Here is a 27,187-nt window from a genome sequence, read left to right as displayed (position 1 = left end):
ATAGCTATAACTGTCTAGAATATCATGTTAAAAGGAAAAATCGAAATTCGTAACGGTTCAAAAGTTATAAGCCTCCGAGCCGACCGAGTCAAAGCAGGGGCCGAGCGGTTATCGTCGATTCATTCAATCGAGGCGAGAATGGCCAGACAAAATAAAAGATTGCAGGAGCAAGTCAATTTTGAAGAAACCGAAGGATTATTATATGGCCCTGGAATAGCTGACTAGCGGTAAATATCAAAATATAAACATTTATGTCGAAAAAACTATACTTAAAACTTTACGCGTTTTCTGGAAAACAACGTTTTTCGAGCTGGCGACCGTGATAACTCAGTCAATTTTCAACGAATCTTAATGTTTTTTTTTTTTAAATACACGTAATTAAACTCTCTATCGCATGAACCACAATTATGCCGATACGTTGTAAATTGATTTTTTTATAAACAAGAAAGTAACGAAAAAATTCATTAAAAACGCATATAAATTTCAAAACGCCGCCATTTTGTTATTTTTGGATAGATTTCATTTTTCGTGGTTCATGCCATAACCACACTCATACTAAACAAGAATCTTTTTCCATTTTTTGTTTCAGATGAATCTTATGACCTGTAGGACGGTCGCCAGCGAGGTCCTTTTTTTCGCAGCGGTCTACGGCGCAACGTACCCTACCTCGGGGTTATCATAAAATTAATTGAAAATTTTTTTAAATATACTTAAAAGTACTACAAATATACCTGAAAAATCGCGAATGTCTAGATTTATTACTTTCCTAAAAAAAAAATCATGAAAATAGCCTATTTTTCGGCCTTACTGATGAGAATGTACCCTTAAAGCAGAAATCCCCAGCGAAAACAATCTAGTCAAAGTGATGTCAAATTGCCATCAAATTGACGAGGGGTATGATGTCAAAAGGAGTAATCAAAATGATGGCAAAATGATGGCATCATGACTACAAAACGTCCCATACCTTGATGGTGATTATAACAGTCATTTTGACGTCATTTTGATGTCTGTTTGATGTCAAAGTAAATAATTCCCTCTACAGTAATATAAATGCAAAATTAAAATAAAATTAAAACTAAATTACATTGAAAAAAAGACAAAATAAAGACAGAAATATATTGCATAAGGTTTTTTAATCAGATTTAAGTTTTGTTCTTAAATTTATATGACAGGTAACTTAAAATCATATAGCAGTAAATTAACTTAGTTAACGAATAAACTTAGTTAATGAATGAACTTACAAGTTAACATAAAAAACTAAAAATTATAAATGTTTTGGTATATTTATAATATATACGGGGTGGGAGAAAAGTATGGAAACCCTGAAAAATCTCGAAAACTATAAGTTTTACAGAAAAATGTTTCAGACAAAAGTTGTTTGGTTTCGAGGGGGCCATAAGATGGTATTATTGGTTTGACCTTGGATGGTCGTTTAAAGCTCACGTAAACGACACCTTTAATTTCTTAAATGGAAACCCCTATTTTTCAATGCATATTCTTGTAGCTAATCTCGAGAGCTTTTCAAAACACTATAATAAAGTATTTTTTCATTAAGAACTTTTGAAATTATGAGGCTTGAAAGTTCTAGTATTTTGACATAAAATACAAAATATCTTGTAAAACATTAAGTTTTCGGTAATGTTACCTTAATACTTTTATGCACAGAATAATGAGACGAATCAATTGGTATGAAAAAAAGGCACAGTTCCTGTAAGAAAAAATATGTAATTTGCAACACGCATCTGCATACTTTTTCTTAAAAGCAACTATGTCTTTTTTTCATACCAATTGATTCGTCTCATTATTCTGTGCATAAAAGTATTAAGGTAACATTACCGAAAACTTAATGTTTTACAAGATATTTTGTATTTTATGTCAAAATACTAGAACTTTCAAGCCTCATAATTCCAAAAGTTCTTAATGAAAAAATACTTTATTATAGTGTTTTGAAAAGCTCTCAAGATTAGCTACAAGAATATGCATTGAAAAATAGGGGTTTCCATTTAAGAAATTAAAGGTGTCGTTTACGTGAGCTTTAAACGACCATCCAAGGTCAAACCAATGGTACCATCTTATGGCCCCCTCGAAACCAAACAACTTTTGTCTGAAACATTTTTCTGTAAAACTTATAGTTTTCGAGATTTTTCAGGGTTTCCATACTTTTCTCCCACCCTGTATATATATATATATATGGTCCAAAAAGGTTAACTTTCTTAAACTATTCAAATTATCAGTCAAATGTATAGATGGACACATGCGGATATCTTTCCTTCCATTCGTTAACCAAACAATCGTCAATGTCACAGGATAAGAGATGAAACTCTTGCAGTTTTGGACATTGTTCCATAATAATGGAACACTTATCAGATGTAAGGTCGATCAGCCCATGAAGTTGTAACTGCTTCAAGTTTTTGCACTGCGTTAATAATTTCAATTTGTGATCAGTGAAGACAATAAAGCATAAAGCAAGTAATTCCAGGCGTTGATGCCAGGAAGAAAGTAATCTGTGCAAGTAATTATCAGCGACTGGATTAGGCAATCTGTAACAAAAATCATATAATTATTATAGTATTCCAATTACAAAAAATGTTGCAAATGAGAAATTTGCACATTGTTTCCTCATCATTACAGATTGCTACCATTGCTCCTATTCAGAGCAATAATTTAACCTTTTATTTCGCTCATAAAGCTTCCTTTTATGAGGAAGCTTGTATTTTACTTGATGCATAATTATTAGTATTTATTAGTTTGGCTTCCGCATAGAGAAAGCTTTATGAACCAAATAAAATAGGAACAATGGTAGCGATCGATCTGTAATAATGAGGAAGCAACGTGCAAGTTCCCAATTTGCACACTTTTTTCAAATTTTAAATTTAACCTTCTTATGAATTGATAGAGGGTCAGCTTATAGTAGCATAAGTGGGGTTTATTTACAATCGACGCAATGTCAAATCGATGTTGACTTTGGAAGTTCAGGCTATACGATCCATATATGGACTTCACATATGGACCTTTGATCGCGTATAAAGCTAGGTATAATCAATCAAATCTTAAAGAATTATATATGAAATAGGGGTAGAAAGGACTGAAGAATACAATGGAATTATAAATAGCCCAATATCTCAAAATTTGCGGAAGTTAGAGCTACCACGGACATTTCTCAAAACATTCAAAATTTTTGTAAAGTTAAAGAACTCCTTTACCGATTATCGCCAAATTCAATACCAACCTTCCTTTAATAATATTCTATTGATTAAAAAAAAATTAGCCCGATATCACACACACACACACACACACGCGCGCGCGCGCGCGCGCACGTACGGACTTTTTGTAAAAATGTAATATTTCAACGTTTTAGAATATTCAGAACACATTGGTAAAGAAAACTGAAACAATTTTTTCACAAGAAACAAAACTTTCTCTATGAAGAAGCACAAAGAAAATTAATGTAACTTTTTCAAGATCCTCGAAGTGCAAAAAAAGCAAACACAAATTTTAATCAAAAGTATAGTAAACATATATTTAAAAAAAAATTAAAAAGCACACACTTACGCGGGAAGGTACACCTTTCGTAAATTCTTACAGTCAGTGAGAACGTTAATATCCTGCGATGTAAGATTAAGACAGTTCTGTAAACGTATTACTTCCAAGTTAGGACACACATTTATAAATTCTATTGCAGCTGTATCTCTTATACAAGAGGCAGGTTCAATACCACCAAAATTGAACTCACGCATCCGTTGGTTTTTTTGCAGTATTTTGTAAAGGCATTCAGCTTTTATATATGTATTACGCAGATTTAAATGTTCCAAACCATTTAATTTCTCTAGATACGAAAATCCTTCGTCGCCTATGCCATGACAATAATCTAGATTCAATTCTAAAAAGAGATATGTGTTGGGCATATACAATTTACCAATAATCCCAACAATCACATGTTTCATGTACTTTATATGTATATACATACCTTTCAAATTTACACATATCTCTGAAATTTTAAGTAGGGCAAGATTATTGATAGAACGGCAGTATCCTAATCTTAAGTGCGTTAAACGGCTTCCACAATTATCAAGAAAGTTTTTAAAATCCTCAACATCAAATGTGCTTCTTGTAAGATCTAACTGCTGCAAATATTTACATCTAGATGTAAAGTAACAAAATATATTGCTCATATCGCGTTCTGCCACATCTAGGTCAAAATACTTTGCGGAAGGTGGACAGCGTATATTCAAACGTGTATAGAGTTGAGGGTCTCGTATCAAATCATTGAAGCGTCTATTTACATAATTCAAGCGGCATAACGTCATCAAATCCAAGTTTTTTAATATTATTAGTAATATTTCATCCTGCAAAGATAAAATATAAAACTTTAATAAACGAGATAATATTGCAATAAATATTATGAAAAATAGGCTTCTTAGAATACTTTACAGGAAGCTCAGATATATTGCGACGTGATAGCTCCTTGGATTCATCCGAAGAGAGTTTTATACGTTTTGCACAATTCGAATGACGAATTACCTCCAGAGATACATTTTTGTGCATCAAATTCTCTCTCAAAATACTCTCCTTAGAAACCCTTCTTATGTAGCTGCAAATAACATCGGAACAAATTCATTTTTATTATTAACAGAATAAAGAGATTTTAATATTAGACTTAATGTTGATAATAATACCTTCCATCCCTACAATATTTTGGGGCCATTATAATGCAATATTCAGAAAAATGTCGTTGCAGATAATCTATATCCAAGTGTGCATTTTTGAAATCTGCTGTTAAATTATGAATATCCTCATGGTGTGGAAAGTACGTGTAGTTAATTTCCTTTAATTTCTCATAATTCTCATAATTTCTAGGACGAACCAACTCTGATGTACCGATAAGCATCACAGCATCTAGCTTTGTGTAAAGAGGTATTTCACGGAAATCTGTACCTCTGTCTTTAAAAAATAGTCTTAGCATTTTCGTTTTAAAGTCACGCGGGTGTGATAAGGGTGGAGAAAATAATCTTGATGTCGGGGGTACAATCTCAGACTTATAATCAGTTCCCCACAATTTAAACCACTCATTATTAGAATCATCTTGAGCCGAAATTTGAATTACGTTTCCAGGATTGTACATTTCGTATATAGAAACTCTGATTGGATATACAACTTCATGAAACTCGATATCTTCAAAAAAGAAAATATAATTATACTCTCTTCTCAACAAAAGCGTATCTTCTTTAACAATATCTTCAGGTATCACATACCAATATAATTATTTCCGATCGGTTCTCCAAATTGAAACATTGGCAGCCATAGTATACTATGATTTGTCATGGATTCTTCGTATTGCCACGGAGTTATTGAAATGTCGATATCATTCTTCCATCGATTCAAATTCTGTTTTGAAAAGTCAAAATGTAAAAATAGTAGAAAAAATCTTGTAGCATATAAATTTAGATTCCGATTACTTTGTACAGGACAATATAACGGATAATACACATACTATAAAATATGTTACTCCATTGAAACACGAAGAATAAAATAGGATAATTATTTAGTTTAGAGGTGCAACCTTCTACGACCTTGACCTTGACATACAGATATTATAGAGAGCACTCACCTGAGTAACCTTCCAAAGGTTTTAGCCGTCATTCGTTATTTATTAAAACGTTATTAATAAAAAAGTTTGAGAAATATAATAGTGCTAATTAAGGAAAGTCAATTTGCTGATATGTGTTTATAGACAGGGCAAGATTCCAATAACTCTGCCGCCTTAATTTGATCATGGTTTCTGATAGTACTTTTAATGCTGAACAAAAAATTCTATACGTCTTATAGGGCTAACTGCTCTGGTTTTCGAAATATACAGTGTTAAAGTTAAAAATAAATAATATGAATTTTTAAATAACTAGACACTACAGACGCGCGCTATTTAGCTTTAACATTATGCTATTACTATTACACTATTAACTTTTTGATACACACAAATGTCAAAATATACAATGACAGCTGCAAATGAAGTAAACGCAGCAAGAGAACCAATCGGCATCGCGGAAAAGCGACAACAATAAACTTTACATCTCTTTTTTAGATATGGATACTTCAATTGTGTACGTATAAACAGTACACACGTAAGCGAGGGAGGGGCTACCGCACTTCCCCCGAAAGCAGGGGGAGGTGGGGGTGAACCTCGGTTCGCGTAAAAAGTGTATGCGTGAACTTTTCATGCGTGGAAAGTTAATATAAACTTTTAAATAATACTTCAATTGTGTGTGTATAAACAGTGCACACAGTAACAAGGGAGGGGCTACCGCACTTCCCCCGAAAACAGGGGGAGGTGGAAGTAACCTCAGTTCGCATAAAAAGTGTATGCGTGAACTTTTCATGCGTGGAAAGTTAATATATATATGAATTTTTAAATTATACTTCAATTGTGTGTGTATAAACAGCACACACGTAAACGAGGGAGGGGCTACCGCACTTCCCCGAAAAAAGGGGGGAGGTGGGGGTAAACCTCGGTTCGCGTGAAAAGTTGAAAATACGAACCGTGACAAAAAAAATAATTAAGTTAGAAAAAATTTATTATAGTAGAAAACAAGATTTATCATTGTCACGGTACGTGTTTTCAACTTTTCACGCGAACCTAAGTTCACCCCCACCCCCCCCCCTGCTTTCGGGGGAGATGTGGTAGCCCCTCCCTCGCTTACGTATGTATTGTTTATCAATTGAAGTATTATTTAAAAATTCATATTATTTATTAATTTTAACACTGTATATCTCGAAAACCAGAACAGTTAGCCCTATAAGACCTATATAATTTTTTATTCAGCATTAAAAGTACTACCAGAAACTATCGTCAAATTAAGGCGCCAGAGTTATCGGAATCTAACCATAGACAGTATACATGTGGGCGGAAGAGGAATTCAGCCTCTCCCTTCAGCAGGAATTGACTAGAGTTCCTCTAGTAATTATACCGCGTGATGACTCCTAATTGGTTCGCCATTAATAAGGAAGAAGTTAGTGCGAGTGAGACAAAACTATAACATCCAAATGAAAAGTACGAGAGTGGGGAGGCTGTCTCTCTCGATCGTTCGCTATAGATCCCTTATAGTAATTATAGGGCGCACTCTCCTGAGTAACCTTCCAAAGGTTTTAGCCGTCGTTCGTTATTTATTAAAACGTTATTAACAAAAAAGTTTGAGAAATATAATAGTGCTAATTAAGGAAAGTCAATTTGCTGATATGTGTTTATGGACAGTATACATGTGGGCGGAAGAGAGAGTGAGCCTCTTCCTTTTTTTATGTATAAGTCTATATAATATACCTCGTTTACATATATACTATACATGCTTATAACGTACTATATAGTTCTATGTATACGGTGTTAAAGAAATCTATATTCTATTTATATCTTTTGTTAATAACTTTTTAATCAATAACGACGGCTAAATCTTTGGAATATATGTTACTCAGAAGAGTGATCTTGGCTACATATGTCAAAGTTAAAATCATGGAGGGAAATTCGTCTATTTAAATATTCTAAATAATTACCTGAAATGGTTCTTCATAGTTTGAAAATGTTGGTGGTCCAATTATGTCAGGGGCAGTATGAAATACACTGACAAGGGAACGGTCGGGGGTGTCCGAGACCGATTTGGATGCGCTTTGGATATGTTGTTGAGCATCAAAAAATATTAGACTCGTATTTTTTTTTTGCGGCTTATCTCGACGTTTATTGGTCGAAAAAACCCGATTTAGAACCTACCCGATTTGGATGCGCTTTGAATATGTTGTTGAGCATCAAAAAACATTAGACACGTGTTTTTTTTTTGCGGCGTATCTCGACGTTTAGGGGTTGAAACAACCCCTCGAAAATAACGGATTTTATAGTTTTTAGCGAATATCTTCGAAAATATAAGGCGTATGAAAAAAAGTTTGGTACAAAAGGTTTATGGCTTTTTGTGCTCTTTACAATGGCGTAATCAGATTTTTCAAATTTGTCACATTTTTTAATTTAACCCCACCCCCACCTATTATTTTTGCCAAATATAACAATTTTTCCAACGCAAATTTAAGAGCGTCAAATGCCAAATACATCCATGTGTATTTTTATTATGATACCATTATTAGATTTTTGGCAAGACGAGATGATATGTGGTATAGGCGTCGCGCTGTAGGTAGGTGTTGCGTTATTTCTGTTCAAGTTGCGCCGTACGCTTAAAAATTTCCATTTCAACTCCGGGATGACCGAAAGCGCTGATGCGAAGGCCAGCGCAAGGCTATTTCGAGAGTCCTGGACTAGCAACGGAATGTCGACTCCGACATTATAAATACCGCCGAATTGTATCGGGCGGGCAGTCGCAAATTGGAAAGAGACGGTATCAAACCTAACAAAGACCACTCCATTAATTATAAAGTGCGTTTTTTATTTATATAATTAAAGTTCGAGACAAATATTTAATTTTAATATCTTTCAGAATGAAGTTTAATCCATACAATGTAATAATGCTACTTTCTGCAACTTTCACTGCTTTCAACTATTCACCTCTCTCTCTCTCCAAATTATGTTATGTACTTCTCGCTCAGCGACTCAAATCTATCTGCCGTCCGTCCGTGCCTTCCTTCAGAACGCGCGAAGGCTTTCCCCTACTCCATATAACCTTCCGGACTTCCTGCTTATTTATTTTCGTGCTAACGCTATCGAAATAGCGTAAACTCCTCGCTGTCAGCGCCTAGTGCTGACCTTCGCATCAGCGCTTTCGGTTGTCCCGGAGTTATAATTGGGATAGTGTATTATTGTAGCGGTTAATGTGACGCACGTTCAAATTTGCGACTGCCCGCTCGATCTTACAATTCGGCGGTGGTATTTATAATATCGGAGTCGACATTCCGTTGCTAGTCCAGGACTCTCGAAATAGCCTTGCGCTGGCCTTCGCATCAGCGCTTTCGGTCATCCCGGAGTTGAAATGGAAATTTTTAAGCGTACGGCGCAACTTGAACAGAAATAACGCAACACCTACCTACAGCGCGACGCCTATACCACATATCATCTCGTCTTGCCAAAAATCTAATAATGGTATCATAATAAAAATACACATGGATGTATTTGGCATTTGACGCTCTTAAATTTGCGTTGGAAAAATTGTTATATTTGGCAAAAATAATAGGTGGGGGTGGGGTTAAATTAAAAAATGTGACAAATTTGAAAAATCTGATTACGCCATTGTAAAGAGCACAAAAAGCTATAAACCTTTTGTACCAAACTTTTTTTCATACGCCTTATATTTTCGAAGATATTCGCTAAAAACTATAAAATCCGTTATTTTCGAGGGGTTGTTTCAACCCCTAAACGTCGAGATAAGCCGCAAAAAAAAAATACGAGTCTAATATTTTTTTATGCTCAACAACATATCCAAAGCGCATCCAAATCGGTCTCGGACACCCCCGACCGTTCCCTTGTGAGATTAGAGTGGTTCTCTGATGTAACAAATCTTTTCTTCACAAATTGACAATAGATAAAGTTAACTCCAATATCCTCTTCTCCTACGGATTTTCTGCCAATATGAGGATATCGACAACAACTCTCACAATATAAAGATTGGTAATTGGATGTCATATTTTCTCTCTGAAAGAAGACCAAAAATATGGAGAATAATCCTTGCTTTTGTAGCATATGCTAAAATGCATTATAATATATCATATATTTCCCAGATAGCACAAAAGTGAATAGAAATTCATAGAGAATTTATTTTAAAGAATACATACAGAACTATAAAAATGAATACATGAAGAATTCCTGAAGAATTAATCACATCAAATTTGTCCTAAAGTATTCCTCAGAAGTTCATATAATGGATACTTCATGATTTAGTGCTGAGAATACTTTATGAATTTGTGAGGAATATGTACAAATCCTATCTCGTTTTCCCGCTACATCTGGGTAACCTCTCATTGGATATTCATTTGTTATTTGGTGTCCGCGGACTTATTACGTGTTGTGTCAGTTGTGTGGCCGGGGTCGCTCAGTCGCATCAAGTCGCGAGTTGCGTATACATATTATATATGTTCTGTGCGTATTCACGTCTCGGTCGTCTCGTCGCAGTTCGCAGTGTGTCGCAGTGAGACCGTGATTGTTGTCGAGGTAGTGCGCCGGTTTATCGACAAAACAATAAGGTTAAATATCGGGAGATAGACGGGACGCCGTTTGAGAGACGCTTGTCGCGTTAATTTGTCGGCGTCTCGCAGCAGGTGACTTGCTTCAACGTGCGTTACAAACGGCTCGATCTTCCGGTTCCTACGGAAAAATTTAACATATATGTAAACATCGTGATTATCGTGAACAGAAATTAACATTTCAACACGTGCTATCGCCGGCGTGAGAAGTGATTAACAAAGAGGGAATACTGAAAATTCATATTTGGCAGTCTCGGGACTCGAGGTGCGTCGCAGATACAAATATATACAATTAAAACACGAGCCTGCGAAGCTCGGTCACGTGGCCGGTACGTGACGTAACGCCGTCCAGAAGGTTAAGGAAACGCGGCGTTTTCGAGTCGAGGACTCGTCGAGGGTTTTTCAACGCGTTCTGAGGCCGTTCCCTCGTTTTCTTCTTATCCACGATCTTATTATAAAGAAGCCAGCGAATTCAGTCGAAATTGTGAGTATAATTATTCAACTACGTTTATTTATTATATTACAGATATATATTTCTACAAATCATAATTTGCTTAAATAACCTTAAAATATAATTGCATGTACTATAATAGTAGTATCATTCTTTTTTACAATTGTCTGATTCCTATTCAATATCAGAGTTCTTTCTTCTATTATAATATAATTAACTTAAATTTTGTTAATTAACTATATGTATATATCATTAACCTATCATTAACTATAATAACCTTTATTATTACAGAATCACCTACCAAACGATAACGAACATATAATAAAAGTAAGTTTTTCAAATTTACTTTATGCATGCATATAATCATATTGCTTGGCGAAAATGAAACGTAGAGTGAAACCATTCAACGAATTATCACGATGACAAAAAAATAGACGTTTACGTCTAATTGCAACTGGTATCGATGAATCAGATATTTCTGAAAATCATGACCTTGAAGCAAGAAATTGTACGGATTTAGACGTCGGAAGTAAAGAAAAAAACATCGAAGAGCGACAAATAGAAAATTCACTCTCAGATCTTAATGACACCCTGTATCATTCAAGTAATTCCAATGACTCTAATGAAGATATACAAGAGGAACTTATCGAAAATATTTTGGAAAATGAGCATAATTTAAATAATAGTTTTGCAGATTGCAGTAAACGGCACATTCTTATAGTTAGGGAGCTGGGTGCCAAATCGGTATATGATTTGTTCATGTTTCATATCGATAGGGATTAAAGTTCAGATCAATACGAATCGATTTGGTCCAGTCAATTAAGATCCTATCGCTGCGTTTTTGCGTTACAGCGCTTCAAAATTGTAAAAAAAAAATGGGTACTAAATCATTTGCTCATGTCTGCCTCTGAGGCTGATGGTCAAAATCATCCTGAAAACGAAGAAAATCCATGAGGCAGACATCCAGGGCTCTGCATTATCACGGGACGTAGTTGTAAAAATGTAAAAAAAAAAGCTCTATTAAGTCATTTGCTCATGGTTCTAGTTGCGTCCATTCGATTCATTATAACTCCCTGAATACGAAAAAAATTTGGCAGACATTTTGCTCACTGATTTTGAACTGTACAATTTTTTGAAATTCAAGGAGAATCAAAGGAAAGCGGGTATTACGGCTGATTATTGTTATTATTAATAGTTTTAATATTATTATTTTGTTTAGTAATTTTTATTAACTCAACCCAACAGGTAATAAAAAAGTAAAAAAAAGCACTTGTAGCTTGGCGCGAGTGTCGAGTTTTTCAAAAATATATTCAAATGGTCTGCCTTTGGAATATCAGAGGCCTGGATGTCTGCCTCATCGATTTTCTTCTTTTTTATAAGAAATCTAAACATCAGTCCAAGAGGCAGACATGAACACATGATATAGCACACCTTTTTTTTAACATTTTTGAAGCGCTGTCAATTGACAACGCAGAGGCAACATGCTGGCAGACCATTTTTCTGTGGTCCTTCACATTGTCTTTAATCGAACAATTCAGGTCTGCCAAGTGTACACTTCATATACACTTTTTTAAATCATAAAAAAAATTGAAAAATTGATTACTACAAAAGTCAGAGCCCTGGATGTCTGCCTCTTCGATTTTCTTCGTTTTCAGAAGGATTCTGAACATCAGCCTCAGAGGCAGACATGAACAAATCATATAGTACCCCCTTTTTTTTTTTACAAATTCGAAGCGCTGTTAATTGACAACGCAGCGCTACCATGGTGGCAGACGCTGTCCTTAATGTTTCTTATGGTACAATTATCGCTATTAATAATGTCTGCCACATGAACAAATCATATAGAAATTTTGGCACCCAGCTCCCTAACTATTATCAGAAATACAATTGTGGGCAATTAGAAATAATATTTCTCACGTTGCTGTATCACAATTATTAAAATTATATAAAAAGTATTATCCAAATGATAACATTCCAACAAGGTGATAAGGATGTTGGGGAACATATAAGGCGAGCGATGAAGAGAATAATGACGGATAATTTAGCTGTTCAATATTCTTGGACTGGACAAAAAAATACCGTTCGCTTTAAAGATTTCCTCATTTCCAAACTCATATTGAGTAAGTCATTATATAACACGAATATTTTATTAACATAAATTTTTTGCATATTTGGTGTACATATATGCAAATCTTCCAGTCAGATTTAGTATTAATCATCAAATTTGTTACTTTTTTAGTCACGCAAATTTTTTGTTTTAAAAATTCATTCTATGTAAGTAATATTTGATCTTTTACAGCTTCCGTGGCGTCGTTGCATTCTTCAAGTAATATGAAAAAAATAGAAGATGCCATACAATCATGGTTAAATCATGCAAAAGATCGTGCAAAAAAAGGGGAAAAGAAAGAACATCGTAAGTTAATCATAGCAATTTCAATTTCTTGATTGATTCTACGATAATCCGATATCTGACTCTAATTTTGATAATGTTTCAATCATTGTTGCACGTCATGTGCTACAATGTATTATATATAGATTTGAAAAAATTAAATTTAATGTCTAAAGGAATGTACGGAATACTTCATTATATTCTTCATATATATATATATATATATATATATATATATATATATATATATATGTATGTGTGTGTGAAATTTATGTTTAAGATGGACAACCTGAACGAGATCGTGCATAACTAAACAGTATGAGAATGCGACTTTTCCATTAATCTTCTTCATTATTTTTTTACTTACTACCCGTAAATGCACCAAATTGACGAACGAGCAGTCCTTTGGGTCAAGTATCGCTCATCTGCGCATCGAGAACGCCTGCGAGATACAATTGGGACCGAACGCCCTGCGGGCTCGGGGCCTTCAGCAATTGGAGTCCATCACCATCGTCGACACGCGCATAGTCGAGCTAGATCGCACAGCCTTCAATGGCATCACGTACCTGTTTGCCGTAAACTTGACAGGCAACGCAACGCTAGTATTATTAAATAAATACATGACCGAGAAATATAATATCAATAAAAAATATTAATGTAAAATTATATCAATATAATTTGTTATTTTTTATTGGGTTCTTTTAGGGCGCGTTTGGGGAGACGCTATTAGCGCTAATAGCGTCATTCTTATCTTTATCGTTCATTACATAAAAAAAAAGATAAAACAACGCTATTAGCGTTAATAACGCACCCTTAATCCTCTCTCTGTTCTGAAATGCCCGTTCTAGACTGGAGGATGATCCTACTCGCGGCTCATCCTAGTGAGTAGCGTAAACGGATAGAAATCATCATAATTAATTAATTATCCATGATTTCTATCCGTTTACACTACTCACTAGGATGAGCCGCGAGTAGGATCATCCTCCAGTCTAGAACGGGCAAAACGATAATCCTCTTGAATTCATAAAGTATACATTTTGTTGATAGGAAATAATTCAAAATGAATACTCTAAGAAGTTTTCGGGAACTAGAATTATGGTGCATGTAACTTCCTAAATCATTCTTAAAGTATACTTTCATGAATTCTTAAAGAATTGCAGTTCAGGAAAAAGAAAAGTTTAGGAACATTTTAGGAATTCACTGTGCTATCTGGGTTGTAATTATAGCATAAAGATGATATAATCTAAATTCATCTTCCTTCCATTCACATTGCTAATACTGACACTATTGTCTCTGCATGTGTATTTTACTAATGTAAAAAACTATAGATTTTTAGTACTGGCTGCGAATATATTGCAGCCCTTGTAGAAAAAGATTTTAATTAACAATACATTGCACATCTTGTTCTACAGAGAATACCCATACAGCACAAAATGTTTTCAAAAAATATTTCTAAATATTTCTATAAAAATATTGCGAGAAACACTTTAAAATGGTTTTAGGAATATTTTAAAATGGTTTAAAAACCTTTTGTGGTAACATTTTTAAGTTCTACAGAGAATAGTGTACATCCATAGCATCTATTTTTAAAAATATTAATTTTCATTGAAACTATTTCTTTACTTTTCTATTAACAAATTGTACTATTATTATAGAATATTACGAATAAATTGTTAACAAATAATTATTTTATATATTTTAATTTTGATCTCAATATTCTGCATTGTAACATATTCTTTTTTATGAAATAGATATATGTATTTATTTATTTTGTAACGATGCACCCTTGTCAACGCATCGTCTCCCGGCTAACACCCGCCGGATGCCGCCCGACCATCTGTCGGGCGAGGATAGGGCGCGGTGCGCCCACCTTTCTTTAATTCGCTCAAAATTATCGCGTGCGCGGGCGTTTGCGGTTCGCGGCACCGATATCCCCTCGGGGCCCCGACGAACGCCGACGGGAGCCAATCTCCGCCGAGTGCGAGCGCGCGTAATTCATCCGCACTGCTCCGACCGCCGCGCGGCTCGCACGAGGATCGGCCTCTTCACCGAATCTATCGCCCCCTTTATAAAAATCGGCGCCGCGGCGAAAGAAGACACTTCGACTCGAGACCAGCAACCGATCCGCTGCTCCCGAAGAAAAGAGACCTATCCAGAACCTCCTAGGGCGACACGCAAAACGGGGTCCAGTAATCTGTGCCTCGTCCAAGAAGTCTTGGTCGTCACCCGAACTCCCGTAGTCTGACTTCCCGGGTCGATTGAGCGAGGTGAGCGCATGGCAAACGCACGTGGCGGGAAGTAAGGCGAGGAGTGAACTTGAGAGACGGGACGTGGAAAAGCTGAAGGGAGGCATCGGGAGAGCAAGAAAAGGATTGGAAGAGAGGGGGAGAAGGAGTAGGTGAAGGCAAAGGGTGAATAAAAGTAAGTAAGGGAGAAGGAGGAGAGAGGCAGGATATGGGTTTAAGATTTTCCGAAATGTATTTTTTATCTTACTCAATGTATCTTTTATCTCATTTTCCGATACACGTTATAACATGTTCTACCACGTGGTACTGTGTTTCACACGGTAGAAGAACATACGGCATACACACGTTCACGTGCACCAAAGAAAAAAAATTGCAAAATTTAAATTGCTTACGTTCGCTACACTTACGCTATCTAGAATACTCTAAGACCGCATTCGACTGTATGTACGTCCGCACTCTTCAACAGCTAGGCGAGAAAAGACTTCGACTATCCTCGATCTCGATCTATCCCTCCTCTCCTTCCTCGATCTATACCTCTCCTTCCAGGCTTCCGATTGGTTGAAAATCCATATTCTGTTGCTATTCCCTAGACTACGTTTACGCAAACGTTACTTCTGTAGTAACTTACGATAATTCACTCGTTTACGCTGAGTAAATTATCGTAAGTTACTACAAAATCCCGTTTACGCGAAGGAATTATCGTAAGCTACTACAGAAATAACGCTCGCGTAAACGTAGTACTATTGCTATTGCCTGTCCTTTGTATTGTGTAGTAGCCTTAAGGTTTTTTGTAATGGACATAAAACGCATCTCTGACCATGTGGCAGAAAATCGAAACATGAAGGCTGTGTTCCGATATTCACTGCAATGCACTGCCAGTACTGAAAATCTATAGTACACGTGACGTAAACTGTAGCTTTTCAGTACTGGCAGTGAATATCGGAATGCAGCCAAAGTAAGATCTTATTAAGGGTCGGCAGGAGACACGGTGGAGACCTCTGTCGGGTTGGGTTAGCTGCGAGTGGCTGCGAGTCCGTATTTTATTTATTATAAATTTTTAAGAGCAAAAATGCAAAATCGGGCTCTTTAGCGTACTACAGATGAGCTTACTGATTAAGAATATCGATTTTGCATTTTTGCTCTTAAAAATTTATAATAAATAAAATACGGAGTTAAAGTGCAGTTTAACGTGCACTTAGTGCATAAAGTGCACCTGAGTGCACCTGAGTTTGCCTGGGTCTCCTGCCGACCCTTAAGGGGATCCTGCAGTGACAGGCGAACTTCCTCGATGTCGATAATGTCAACCTTTCTAATTTTGTTTTCCCTATATCTGTCTTTGTCTAACGAAATGACATCTGTCCTTGTTTGATTGCTCGCCATCTCTCGCAAGATTCGGCAACTACTGTTGCTGCTCTTCTTGTCATTCTGCATCCGTATTTGCAGTACTAAAATAAAATTCACATTTTTCTTTTATTGTACGCATTGAATCTTACTTCTACTTGCACGATATTATTCCTACATGTTTTCCTAAGGCTAGGAGACAAACATTATGTATGTATAAACTGCAGAATTTTTGTTTTAACCAAATATTGTCGTCAGGTGACAGCTGTATGTGCCCAAATAAGTAACATTTTTAATTTTTTGGTGTTTTTTATATAAAATCGCGTTTGCTAGCCTAGATTTTTGTGCGTACTTTAATTCTGTAAAAGATTTTTGCAATTCTATAAAGCCAATTAAAAGATTTATGTGAAAACGATAATGTCGGTAAATCATACGGCTGCAGGATCCCCTTAAGGGTCGGCACAGGAGTCACGGTGGAGACCTCTGTCGAGTTGGCTTAGCTACGACTCGCTGCGAGTCCGTATTTTATTTATTATAAATTTTTAAAAGCAAAAATGCAAAACGGGCTCTTTAGCGCCCTGCATTATTATATAAAGAGTATAGAAAAAAATTCACGAATCTATGTAACTTATTTTATGAGAAATCTTGTTATTACGAATCCGTAATAACAAGTAAAAATAAGTTACATAGATTCGTGAATTTTTTTTTATATACTCTTTATATAATAATGCAAGGCGCTAAAGAGCCCGATTTTGCATTTTTGCTCTTAAAAATTTATAATAAATAAAACACGGAGTTAAAGTGCAGTTTAACGTGCACTTAGTGCATAAAGTGCACCTGAGTGCACCTGAGTTTGCCTGGGTCTCCTACCGACCCTTAATGATAAAAGTTGCATGTCTTATATTTCAACATTTGTACGAATGAGAAGAAATGCGTGAAAAGGCGATCAAAACGTATATTCGCAATAAAGAAAAAATGTTGGATGATACCCGGAAAAAATTGAACATAACTCTATGTCAAAATTCATAATTATTTCGTTACCCTAAGAGCACAGTTGACGGAAAGTCGACGGCAAGTCGACTTTTATAAGTCGACTTCTAGTCGACTTCTAAAAATGGCGGAAAGTCGACTAAAAGTCGACTTCTAAATAGTCGACTTATAAAAAGACGGAAAACAGTCAAGCGGCGCGTCATGCATCATCAATATGGCGGCGAGTCTCGAGGAGGCTGGAGGACCAGAGTGGACTAGAGTTTACGCGAGTGCGAGGAATACGTGCCGCGAGACAGGACACGATAAGACGCCAGATAGTTCTTGCAGGTATGGCGGATCAAGTCGCGAGAAAGGTTTTGCCCGACGAGGTAAAAGAGGATCAGGATAAGGCCAAGTGGAAACATGCTTACAGGTTAGGTATGGTGTGTTATTAATTATCATCGATAATTAAGACCTATTGAATGCGACCTCTCCATTCTGTATCATCTTTCAGAACACCAGAAATGAAGGAACCTGTGTTCATGCATTCTTCGTGCGTTCTACGGAAAATCAGTCCGGAATAGGTGGTTTATAAAGAGGTGTACGAAACGAATAAGATGTACATGCGAGGTGTCACGGTGATAGAACCCGAATGATTGCCGAAATTCGCCCATGCTATGCCATCTTAGTGAACCATTGGTTGATCCACCGCCAAGGTATTTTTATCACAATTGTTGCTTTATAATGTTTTTCCTACTTATTTATAAAGATATTTATAGATATAATCAATGAACCGGGAAGATCATTTGCCGCGTGTCTGGTACATTCGGAAAGGCCGAATGGGCACTACCATCGATGGATATAGAGCATCCGTGGACGGTGTCAAGTGGTTAGCGTATTTCTTCTTGGAGGGTCAAGTGTGCCCTAAGCTGAAACGATTTGTCCCGTCGCTGCTGACGACACCTGGGAGCATCACCAAGTCATGGGCCAGGTAAATCGTTATTCTATCTCCTTTCGATTTCACGTTGATTCATCGAATAGATTACATTAATTCAATACGATTTTTTCAGGTTGATACCACGCACTCAAGCAATAGTACAAACGCTGCAGTCGCAGGGAGTCGTGTCCAAACACAAACTGCTAGAAATCTGGGGTTCGGATAAAAAAATGTGAGATTTTAATTTATAAAATAATATTTAGATATTATCATAGACTTCTATACAATATTAGACCGCTGACAGGCATCTCGGCCGTGATGCTTGCCGCCATGTTGATTTTAGTCAAGATATGCTATACTACAGATTCTATACAAGTGGTTTTATACAAGATTTCTATACAATAGTCTAGCATATACAGAATGTCCAAAAGAAAGGGTTTAATACTACAGGAGTAGTGGTTCGATTTCGGCATCCAAGTACACGCTACACGTCGAAGGCATGACTTACAACTTATTGATAACATGTACCAATATTTAACACAAAAACATTCGCCTGCTTCGTTATGTACTGTAATAACGAATGCAGATAAACGCACATCATGAGCAACTGAACACCCGATAATGACTTAATTCAATATGGCCGCACCCTTCACTACCACTTGCATCTCGCATTCGCATCAGCTTTTCGGCAGTGCTTCCATAGATGTTAGTGGTCTAGTATAAAAGTCTGTGGATATTATATATTTACAACATTATGATAATAATATGATATATATTTATATAGCTAATTTTGCATATTGTTTCGCGATTAACGCTGGAATGTTTTAATTTTAGTTCTGTTATTGTCAGCTTACCAGAAGTGGCTGCCGGAATCCGCGCACGCAGAAGTGGCACAGATATGGCCGCCTTTGTAATTAAGAATAAAACATTAGGATTGTAATTATACAGTTTTTTAGATAATTAAATTATTTTATATATGAAAAAAAATCGAAATGCATCAGTTTTAGCCCTCCAGCAAGGGGTCGATTGTGTATCTTGAAATAATGAGGTAAAAATTACAAAAGTGAGAAAATTCATTAGCGTATCTACGATTTTATTTATCAAAATCTAATAAAATCTGTTAACTTTTGTTATTTTTACCTCGTTTCAAGATACACAATCGACCTCCAGACGTACGCGGCGGTTTATTTTATCGACTTTAAAAGTTGGCGGGAAGTAGACTTTTCGTCATGACGGGAAGTCGACTTTTTATCATGACGGGAAGTCGACTTTAAGTCGGTGGTTTTTGCGACATTCGCCGACTTCAAGTCGACTTCAAGTCGACTTTCGTCCTTAAAAATGTCGACTTCTCTGCCAAGTCAGTTTCGGTAGAAGTCGACTTCAAGTCGACTTAAAGTCGACTTTTTGCTCTTAGGGTATAACAATTAGGCTAATTTCTTTCTTTACTTCCACTAAAGAACCGGAAGCGCTGATCGGGAAGAGCCAATCAGCGAAAGGAACACCATTGGCCTAACCATGGTGGAATAAGTAGGTGTGCTCGACAAGCAGACCAAATTTCGACCCGTTCTGCGCATATATGGCGGTGGAACAAGTGGCCTTCCATATTGGACAAAAAGCAATAAATACAAGCTAATCTGTGATTGAGTGTGTTTTCCAGAAATGGTAGTATGTAGTGTTAGAAATTGTAAAAATCGCAGTGAAAATGTCAAAGAAAAAAAAATTAAATTTTATTCTTTTCCAAAAAAGCCTGAATTCGCGACAAAATGGATGAATGCCTGTGGCAAGAAGGTTAACCTCAAAACTTAGAGATCCTATAGTGCAACAGAGATTCGCCAATGATCACGTGATCGTGAGATTACGCTGATTGGTCAGAGTAAACTATAGACTTTTACTTAATGAATTATTTTTATTACATTATTAAATGCTTTGCATTAATTGTGGCATATTTTTTGCACAGAATTTAGCCTCGCTATGCCAAGTAATTGTACTGCAAATCGCTGTACCAACAATAGTAACAGGCCCTAGACAGGCCCAAGAAAATGCCTATTATGCATAAATTAAAAGTGCAAAATCAAATTTTAATTTGTCAGAACGAGGTTTGGGTTTTTGGATAGATTTTTTAGGGTGTGGGAGTGCAGGGGAAAGGGTGGAGGCCCTCCCCCGCAAACTTTTAAATTTCTTTTATACTATATATAAATATACAAAAATCATTTTTCAAAACTATTATTTATTTTAAATTTTGCGTACTTTTACATCACTGCGCATAATGCTTTCTCTGATGCTCATGTATGTACTTGTACCCTGTCGATATAGAATATTTCTTAACCCGAAAAATTGTCACTTTTAGTACTTGATAACTTTTGTTTCTACTTGAGAGCGACGATTTTAGCTTTGGTATTCGAATTTAACACCTCAAAATACATAATATATTGTTAAATTTCAGGCAAATCAGTAAAAATGCCACTTTCCTTCACATTCGTCATTCTTCACTTTTCTCATCGTCGTCAAATTTGGTTTTAGATTCCCTTTTGATATTCATGGAAGGACACGCGTGGATATTTTTTCTTCGCCTCAGCAATGAGATCGTCAGGCATTTCGAAGTACAGATTCCGTGAAACATAAATTGTTTGCAATTTAGGACACTGCTCGAGAATTGCGAAACATAAAGACCAACAATCCAAGTATATTTGTCTTAAGTTTTTACACAGTGTCAGTCCTTCATAGACATCGCCATTCAAATTCATCAAATTGACTTCTTCTAAGCGTTGACAGGAGGAAAACAATCTATGCCAGCTATGCTTATCGATTATGCAGAGATCTTCGACTTCGGGGTTGTAATTCCTGTAACAAAAGTCATATTATTATGCGGTTTTTCAATCGCAATAAGAAAAACAACATAACTGTTTCATGATGTTTGCAAGAAATGTAAATACACATTTTGATAAAGAATTATGTGTTTTAAAAGAAAATGTAGCACACACGTACATCTCCATCATTGTCAGTTTTCGTAAATTCTTGCATTCAGCGAGGGCATCGATACCTCGCGATGTAATTAAATTGCCCGATAAATCTATTATTTCCAAATCTGGACACGACGTTCTTAGCTGTTTTGTAATTGCGTCTAAATGTAGTGGTCTTATATCGTCAATTATAGCAAAATTATACCGTTCCAAATTTAAGTCACGCATTCGACGAGTTTTTTGCAGTATTTCACAAAGAGATTCAGCTGTTATACATGACCTTCTAAGATCTAAATTCTCTAGAAATTCTAGATTTCCGAGACTCGAAACTTCTCGGTCCATTCCCACCAGAGTACAATAACTGAGATCCAATACTGAAAAAAAACCCAACAAATGTATACAATCGGTCATATACAGTTTATCTGTAATCTTAACAGTCATATTTATTTACGTACCCTTCAAATTTTTGCATATCTCTGAAATTTTTAACAGAGATAATTTGTCAACAAAATTGCAGCGACTTAATCGTAAATGCGTTAAACCATCGCCGCAACTCTGAAGAAAGTTTACGAAATCCGGAGCAGAAATGCAGCTCGCTGTAAGATCCAACTGTTGTAAATATTTGCACTTGGATGCAAAATAAAACAGAGTTTTATCATAACAAAAGGATGAATCATTAGAGTATTCTTTTTTTAAATTTCGCAAGTTCAAACTTGTGAAGAGAAAAGGATCCCGTGTTAAATTATTGAGGCGTTTATTTACTTTGCTCATACGGCAAAACGACCTCATATCCAAGTATTTTAATATTATTTGTATTATTTCATCCTGCAAAAACAAAATATAAAATTTTAATACATGAGATTATATTGTAATAAATTATTACGAAAAATAAATACTTTAAATATTTTACAGGAAGCTTGGAAAAACTGTCAAGTTGCTCCTCGGATTCTCCCAAAGAGAGTTTGATATGTTCTATAAATTTTACATAATTCCAATGAACTCTTAATAAAGGGTGATTCACATATTCCCGCCTAGAAGATGGCACATCTTCCTCTCGAGATACTTGCTCATCGCTGCAAATAACATTGAAACACATTATTACATTTTCATTATTAAGTGAATACAATAAGATTGAATATTACTTAATGTCGACAATTATAGTAGTACCTTTTACATATAACGCAATCGTATGGAAATTCCATTTGAAGATCAAGTATATCCACGTACGCATTTTCATAATCACGTGTTTTATTAAAAGGGTCAAACAATTCACAGAAATTCCAAGAGTCCGTAGACACAGACGTTATAGACATAAAAGATGGTTCTTTTTGAATTCTTTTGAATTCTTCGGAACAACGAGAAGAACATAATCTTTTTGAACAAGAATGTCGTCGTATCTGATTGCGGTATAAGAGATGAGCTATACTCTCATCTTCAGGATCTTTAGGAATAATCAATTTTGATGTACCAACCAGCATCACAGCATCTAGCTGTGTGCCAGAGTTGGATATAAATTCTAATCTGAGCATTTTGGTTTTAAAGTTGCAAGACTGTAAGGGCGGAGAAAATATCCGTGATTCCGAACGTCTACGTTCGAGTTGCAGAGAAATTTCGTGGAACTTGGTTGGTCCATCCCATAATAAAATCCATTGACCCTCATCTTCAGAATCTTGAGCATAAACTTGAAATACGTTCCCAAAATTATATACCTCATATATAGAGATTCTGATTGGATATACAGCTTCATGAAATTCGAGATCTTCAAAATAGAAAATTTAATTATAACCTTTTCCGAACACAAACATTTTCCGTAACAATATTTTTTTTATCAATTCAAATGTTACATACCAATATGATGAATATATAAATCTTTTCGATACTCTGGTACATAAGTATACGGCACTTGATTCTGCCATGGAGATATTGAAATATCGAAATTATACGTCTCCTAGTATTAAAGAAATAAAAAAAGTAACGAATATCACCAAACGTTGTAGCATAAATTACATTTTGTGATCACATACTTTCTACAGAACAGAAAATACACGTACCGAAAGAAAATCTTCGTGCCTTGGAAAATTGCTAGGTGTTCCAATTATATTCTTACGAATATTACTTATGCTAGCAGTATTCTTACAGTCCCCAGATATATTGCTATCCTTCACAAATTGATAGATGAAATCAACATGATCCTCTTCTACCGCTACTCTGTCAGTATAAGGATATCTGACATCATTCTCGCAATGCGAGAAATGATAATTGCATGTCATTCTCTTTCTTAAAAAAGATGGAAAATATTAAGTAATAATATAATAAAATGTAATCACGTAATAATCTTTGTGCTTTGTTAGTCATATATGTCACACAAAACGCTATATATTTGGTATCATACGGGGTGAGTTTTATTTCGTGTGTCAATAAATTATCTCCACTAATTATCTCCAAAAATATTGGTTTCTTGGAAAAATATTTTAGATAAAAGGGTTGTAGGGTTCAGAGAGAACCGATAAACGTTCTTATTAGATTTTAGATCCGACCGAGACCCATGTTTGGCCTAGTTAAATTTTTTAAATGTAAAACCCCATCTCCTTTTGGAGTTTTCACGTACGTACACAAATATTAAAAAAATTAGGGTATTATTGCAACGGTATATTCTTGAGACCAGTTTAAGGAGGGTGGTTAGTAAAATCACTTTGATAAGAATTAGTTCAAATTTACGGAGAATATTTGTCTATGGAAATCTGTCGTCCATGCCAAAGTTGAAGACAATCGTCCGCATGGTTGTCGAGTAATTAATTATTAAAGTTATACTCTTGTCTCTCTCTTATACACGAGCGACACAGCAGAAATGTTACCTAACCTCACGTGAACGTAATGTGCGTGATGACACCGGACCAGCAGTATTGCGTGTAGCGAGAGATGGCGCAGCAATCGAAACAAGGACAGATACCTCTCGTTAAGGGGATCCTGGAGTGACAGCGACAAGGCATAATCGGTCTAAGCAATATCTTTGAATTGGCTGAACAGAATGGAAAATCCTTTTACACGATTAAAGTACGCACAAAAATGTAGAGGGCTGTACATGATTTTTTCTGATAAACTAAAAAAAAAATTTATTTTTATAAATATTGTCTTCACTTGACGACAATATTTGCTTCATACAAAAATTCTGCAGTTTTTCTATAGAAAATAGTGATGCAGCCCTCTACAAAAAACTGTCAGGAATAATATCGTGCAATTAGAAGTAAGATTTGAAGCCTAAAAAAAAAGATATTACTTAGACCAGTGGAAGATGCAAGGTTAGGTGCTATCCTTGTCTATATCCTTGTCTATACAAGGACAGATATAGTCGGTGAGCACTTCTTTCTCCCAGCAAGGGGATGCTGGAGCCGCAGGCGAACTCGATCAGCGTCGATAAAGAAGTGCTCACCGACTATATCTGTCCTTGTATAGACAAGGATATAGACAAGGATAGCACCTAACCTTGCATCTTCCACTGGTCTAAGTAATATCTTTTTTTTTAGGCTTCAAATCTTACTTCTAATTGCACGATATTATTCCTGACAGTTTTTTGTAGAGGGCTGCATCACTATTTTCTATAGAAAAACTGCAGAATTTTTGTATAAAGCAAATATTGTCGTCAGGTGAAGACAATATTTATAAAAAAAAAATTTTTTTTTAGTTTATCAGAAAAAATCATGTACAGCCCTCTACATTTTTGTGCGTACTTTAATCGTGTAAAAGGATTTTCCATTCTGTTCAGCCAATTCAAAGATATTGCTTAGACCGATTATGCCTTGTCGCTGTCACTCCAGGATCCCCTTAAGCCTTGTGTACACGATACTAGAAATCGGTCCGAGTTTCGGTTTAAGCCAATGAAACTGCTGCTTTTCTGTAAGAGCTGCAAGTTGATTGGCTTAAACCGAAACTCGGACCGATTTCTAGTATCGTGTACACAAGGCTTTAGACAAGGGCAGATATAGGCCGGTAATATAGAAAATAATAGAAAACGAATTAGAACGGAATTAAAAATGTTCGACATTATCGACATCGAGGAAGTTTGGCCTTCACTATAGGACCTTTCTAATTTTGCTTTCCCTATATCTGTCTTCGTCTAACGAAATGACATCTGTCTCTGTTCGATTGCTCGCCATCTGACGCAAGATCCGGCAACTACTGTTGCTGCTCTTCTTGTCATCCTGCATCCGTATTTGCAGTACTAAAATAAAATTCACATTTTTCTTTTATTGTACGCATTGAATCTTACTTCTACTTGCACGATATTATTCCTACATGTTTTCCTAAGGATAGGAGACAAACATTATGTATGTATAAACTGCAGAATTTTTGTTTTAACCAAATATTGTCGTCAGGTGACAGCTGCGTATGTGCCCAAATAAGTAACATTTTTAATTTTTTGGTGTTTTTTATATAAAATCGCGTTTGCTAGCCTAGATTTTTGTGCGTACTTTAATTCTGTAAAAGATTTTTGCAATTCTATAAAGCCAATTAAAAGATTTATGTGAAAATGATAATGTCGGTAAATCATACGGCTGCAGGATCCCCTTAAGCCTTGTGTACACGATACTAGAAATCGGTCCGAGTTTCGGTTTAAGCCAATGAAACTGCTGCTTTTCTGTAAGAGCTGCAAGTTGATTTTGAGATCTAATGATACCTTTTATTACGAGAAAATAAATACGCGATTGATGCTGAATGCTGATAACGGCTGATAGTTCTTAACTTTACCGCGCATGTTCTAGTATCTCTAGAGATCCTATAGTGTTAAGCCTTGTGTACACGATACTAGAAATCGGTCCGAGTTTCGGTTTAAGCCAACCAACTTGCAGCTCTTACAGAAAAGCAGCAGTTTCATTGGCTTAAACCGAAACTCGGACCGATTTCTAGTATCGTGTACACAAGGCTTAAAGCCCGGTGTCCACGATGCAAGAACTGTGTCCAAGTTTCGGTTTAAGCCAATCAACTTGCAGCTCTTACAGAAAAGTAGCAGTTTCATTGGCTTAAACCGAAACTTGGACACAGTTCTTGCATCGTGGACACCGGGCTTTAAGACGGTCTTGAAATAAGATTTGATTATGAGAATACCGAACCCAAGGCCGGTATTCATAATCAGATCTTATTTCAAGACTGTCTTAAGTAATATCTTAAGATGCTAATACGGCTCTGTGATTGATTAATGACATCTTAAGCTGAAATTTCACGCAAGCGAAGAAAAGCTAGCGTTTATCCCCACTCCACCTCACTGTAAAGCCAGCGAAGAACAGCTAACGCTATCGCCTCTATAGCTGCAATTTCACGCAGCGAATAAAAGCTGGCGTTTTACCCCTACTTCACCGCTACGCAAAGCAGCGTTAAAAAGCTATTCGCTATCGCCCCTATCCTTTTCATGGAGCGAATATAAGCTGGCGTTTTGCTCCCACTCCACCACAACGCGAAGCAGCGTTAAAAAGCGACGATTGTTAAGTACATGACCTGACATAACCGCAACAAGTATAAAAATGGAGTTGGAATATTATAACACAAGTCAACATGAATTTTGCGTTTGAAATTAGGGTATGCAATTACGATAGGTTTATCGACAGTCATCCGAAAAAGATTTATATTTCATAAAAAAGTTTGTTTTTGTAGCCAGAGGAGAACGTTTGTACGATATTTTTAAAAATATATGATTTTAATTTTTATCTGTTAAAAAACCAAAACAAATATATTTGTATA

At 35.9% G+C, this 27,187-nt stretch overlaps 3 protein-coding genes and 1 long non-coding RNA gene across 8 annotated transcripts; 2 read left to right on the top strand and 2 right to left on the bottom strand.

Moving 5' to 3' along the window:
* Window positions 1-1,116: 1,116 nt before the first annotated feature.
* LOC139776240 (F-box/LRR-repeat protein 4-like) lies at window positions 1,117-7,735 on the bottom strand. Its single transcript, XM_071712782.1, has 7 exons — window positions 7,540-7,735; window positions 5,253-5,385; window positions 4,677-5,172; window positions 4,432-4,591; window positions 3,968-4,346; window positions 3,553-3,880; window positions 1,117-2,540 (listed from the first exon to the last, which is right to left on the bottom strand). The coding sequence occupies exons 2-7, from the start codon at window positions 5,320-5,322 to the stop codon at window positions 2,231-2,233; spliced, it is 1,743 nt and encodes a 580-aa protein (XP_071568883.1). The 5' UTR covers window positions 5,323-5,385; window positions 7,540-7,735; the 3' UTR covers window positions 1,117-2,230.
* Window positions 7,736-10,012: 2,277 nt separating this feature from the next.
* On the top strand, window positions 10,013-13,667 carry LOC139776235 (uncharacterized). Of its 4 annotated transcripts, XR_011719040.1 has the most exons (6): window positions 10,026-10,645; window positions 10,904-11,216; window positions 11,299-11,356; window positions 12,595-12,732; window positions 12,912-13,025; window positions 13,282-13,667. It is a non-coding gene; the product is annotated as an uncharacterized lncRNA (long non-coding RNA). The 4 variants fall into 4 exon arrangements; XR_011719038.1 differs by having other exon boundaries at window positions 10,013-10,645; window positions 11,299-12,732; XR_011719039.1 differs by having other exon boundaries at window positions 10,024-10,645; window positions 10,904-11,356.
* A 4,113-nt stretch (window positions 13,668-17,780) lies between these two features.
* Window positions 17,781-19,481, top strand: LOC139776233 (probable ATP-dependent RNA helicase DHX37). Of its 2 annotated transcripts, none has more exons than XM_071712776.1 (5): window positions 17,781-17,995; window positions 18,072-18,273; window positions 18,337-18,548; window positions 18,628-18,726; window positions 19,344-19,481. In XM_071712776.1, exons 3-5 carry the CDS (start codon window positions 18,346-18,348, stop codon window positions 19,432-19,434), a joined length of 393 nt encoding a protein of 130 aa, XP_071568877.1. In that variant the 5' UTR covers window positions 17,781-17,995; window positions 18,072-18,273; window positions 18,337-18,345; the 3' UTR covers window positions 19,435-19,481. The 2 variants fall into 2 exon arrangements, with proteins under 2 accessions (XP_071568877.1, XP_071568876.1); XM_071712775.1 differs by having other exon boundaries at window positions 19,329-19,481.
* A 1,220-nt stretch (window positions 19,482-20,701) lies between these two features.
* On the bottom strand, window positions 20,702-24,333 carry LOC139776228 (F-box/LRR-repeat protein 4-like). Its single transcript, XM_071712767.1, has 8 exons — window positions 24,315-24,333; window positions 23,506-23,731; window positions 23,303-23,402; window positions 22,622-23,213; window positions 22,365-22,527; window positions 21,910-22,279; window positions 21,480-21,828; window positions 20,702-21,335 (listed from the first exon to the last, which is right to left on the bottom strand). Exons 2-8 carry the CDS (start codon window positions 23,722-23,724, stop codon window positions 21,011-21,013), a joined length of 2,118 nt encoding a protein of 705 aa, XP_071568868.1. The 5' UTR covers window positions 23,725-23,731; window positions 24,315-24,333; the 3' UTR covers window positions 20,702-21,010.
* Between the last annotated feature and the right edge of the window lie 2,854 nt (window positions 24,334-27,187).

The sequence above is a fragment of the Temnothorax nylanderi genome, unplaced genomic scaffold (genome assembly GCF_030848795.1).
Source record: "Temnothorax nylanderi isolate EJ_2023f unplaced genomic scaffold, tnyl_v1.0 TNYL_tig0115_pilon, whole genome shotgun sequence".
Lineage (NCBI taxonomy): Eukaryota > Metazoa > Arthropoda > Insecta > Hymenoptera > Formicidae > Temnothorax > Temnothorax nylanderi.
The sequence above is the reverse complement of the archived record's forward strand: the minus strand, read 5'-3'. Positions and strand labels throughout refer to the sequence as shown.

What these genes read in the sequence shown, in the direction of transcription:
- LOC139776233 (XM_071712775.1), top strand. Translation starts at nt 18,346, where the DNA reads ATGAACCGGGAAGATCATTTGCCGCGTGTCTGGTACATTCGGAAAGGC. An exon ending in ATCACCAAGTCATGGGCCAG is followed by an intron (nt 18,549 to 18,627) that starts GTAAATCGTTAT and finishes CGATTTTTTCAG; the next exon opens with GTTGATACCACGCACTCAAG. An exon ending in TGGGGTTCGGATAAAAAAAT is followed by an intron (nt 18,727 to 19,328) that starts GTGAGATTTTAA and finishes TTTTAATTTTAG; the next exon opens with TTCTGTTATTGTCAGCTTAC.
- LOC139776240 (XM_071712782.1), bottom strand. Translation starts at nt 5,322, where the DNA reads ATGACAAATCATAGTATACTATGGCTGCCAATGTTTCAATTTGGAGAA. An exon ending in GATCGGAAATAATTATATTG is followed by an intron (nt 5,173 to 5,252) that starts GTATGTGATACC and finishes TCTTTTTTGAAG; the next exon opens with ATATCGAGTTTCATGAAGTT. An exon ending in AAATATTGTAGGGATGGAAG is followed by an intron (nt 4,592 to 4,676) that starts GTATTATTATCA and finishes TGTTATTTGCAG; the next exon opens with CTACATAAGAAGGGTTTCTA.
- LOC139776228 (XM_071712767.1), bottom strand. Translation starts at nt 23,724, where the DNA reads ATGACATGCAATTATCATTTCTCGCATTGCGAGAATGATGTCAGATAT. An exon ending in GGCACGAAGATTTTCTTTCG is followed by an intron (nt 23,403 to 23,505) that starts GTACGTGTATTT and finishes CTTTAATACTAG; the next exon opens with GAGACGTATAATTTCGATAT. An exon ending in GATATGCAAAAATTTGAAGG is followed by an intron (nt 21,829 to 21,909) that starts GTACGTAAATAA and finishes GTTTTTTTTCAG; the next exon opens with TATTGGATCTCAGTTATTGT.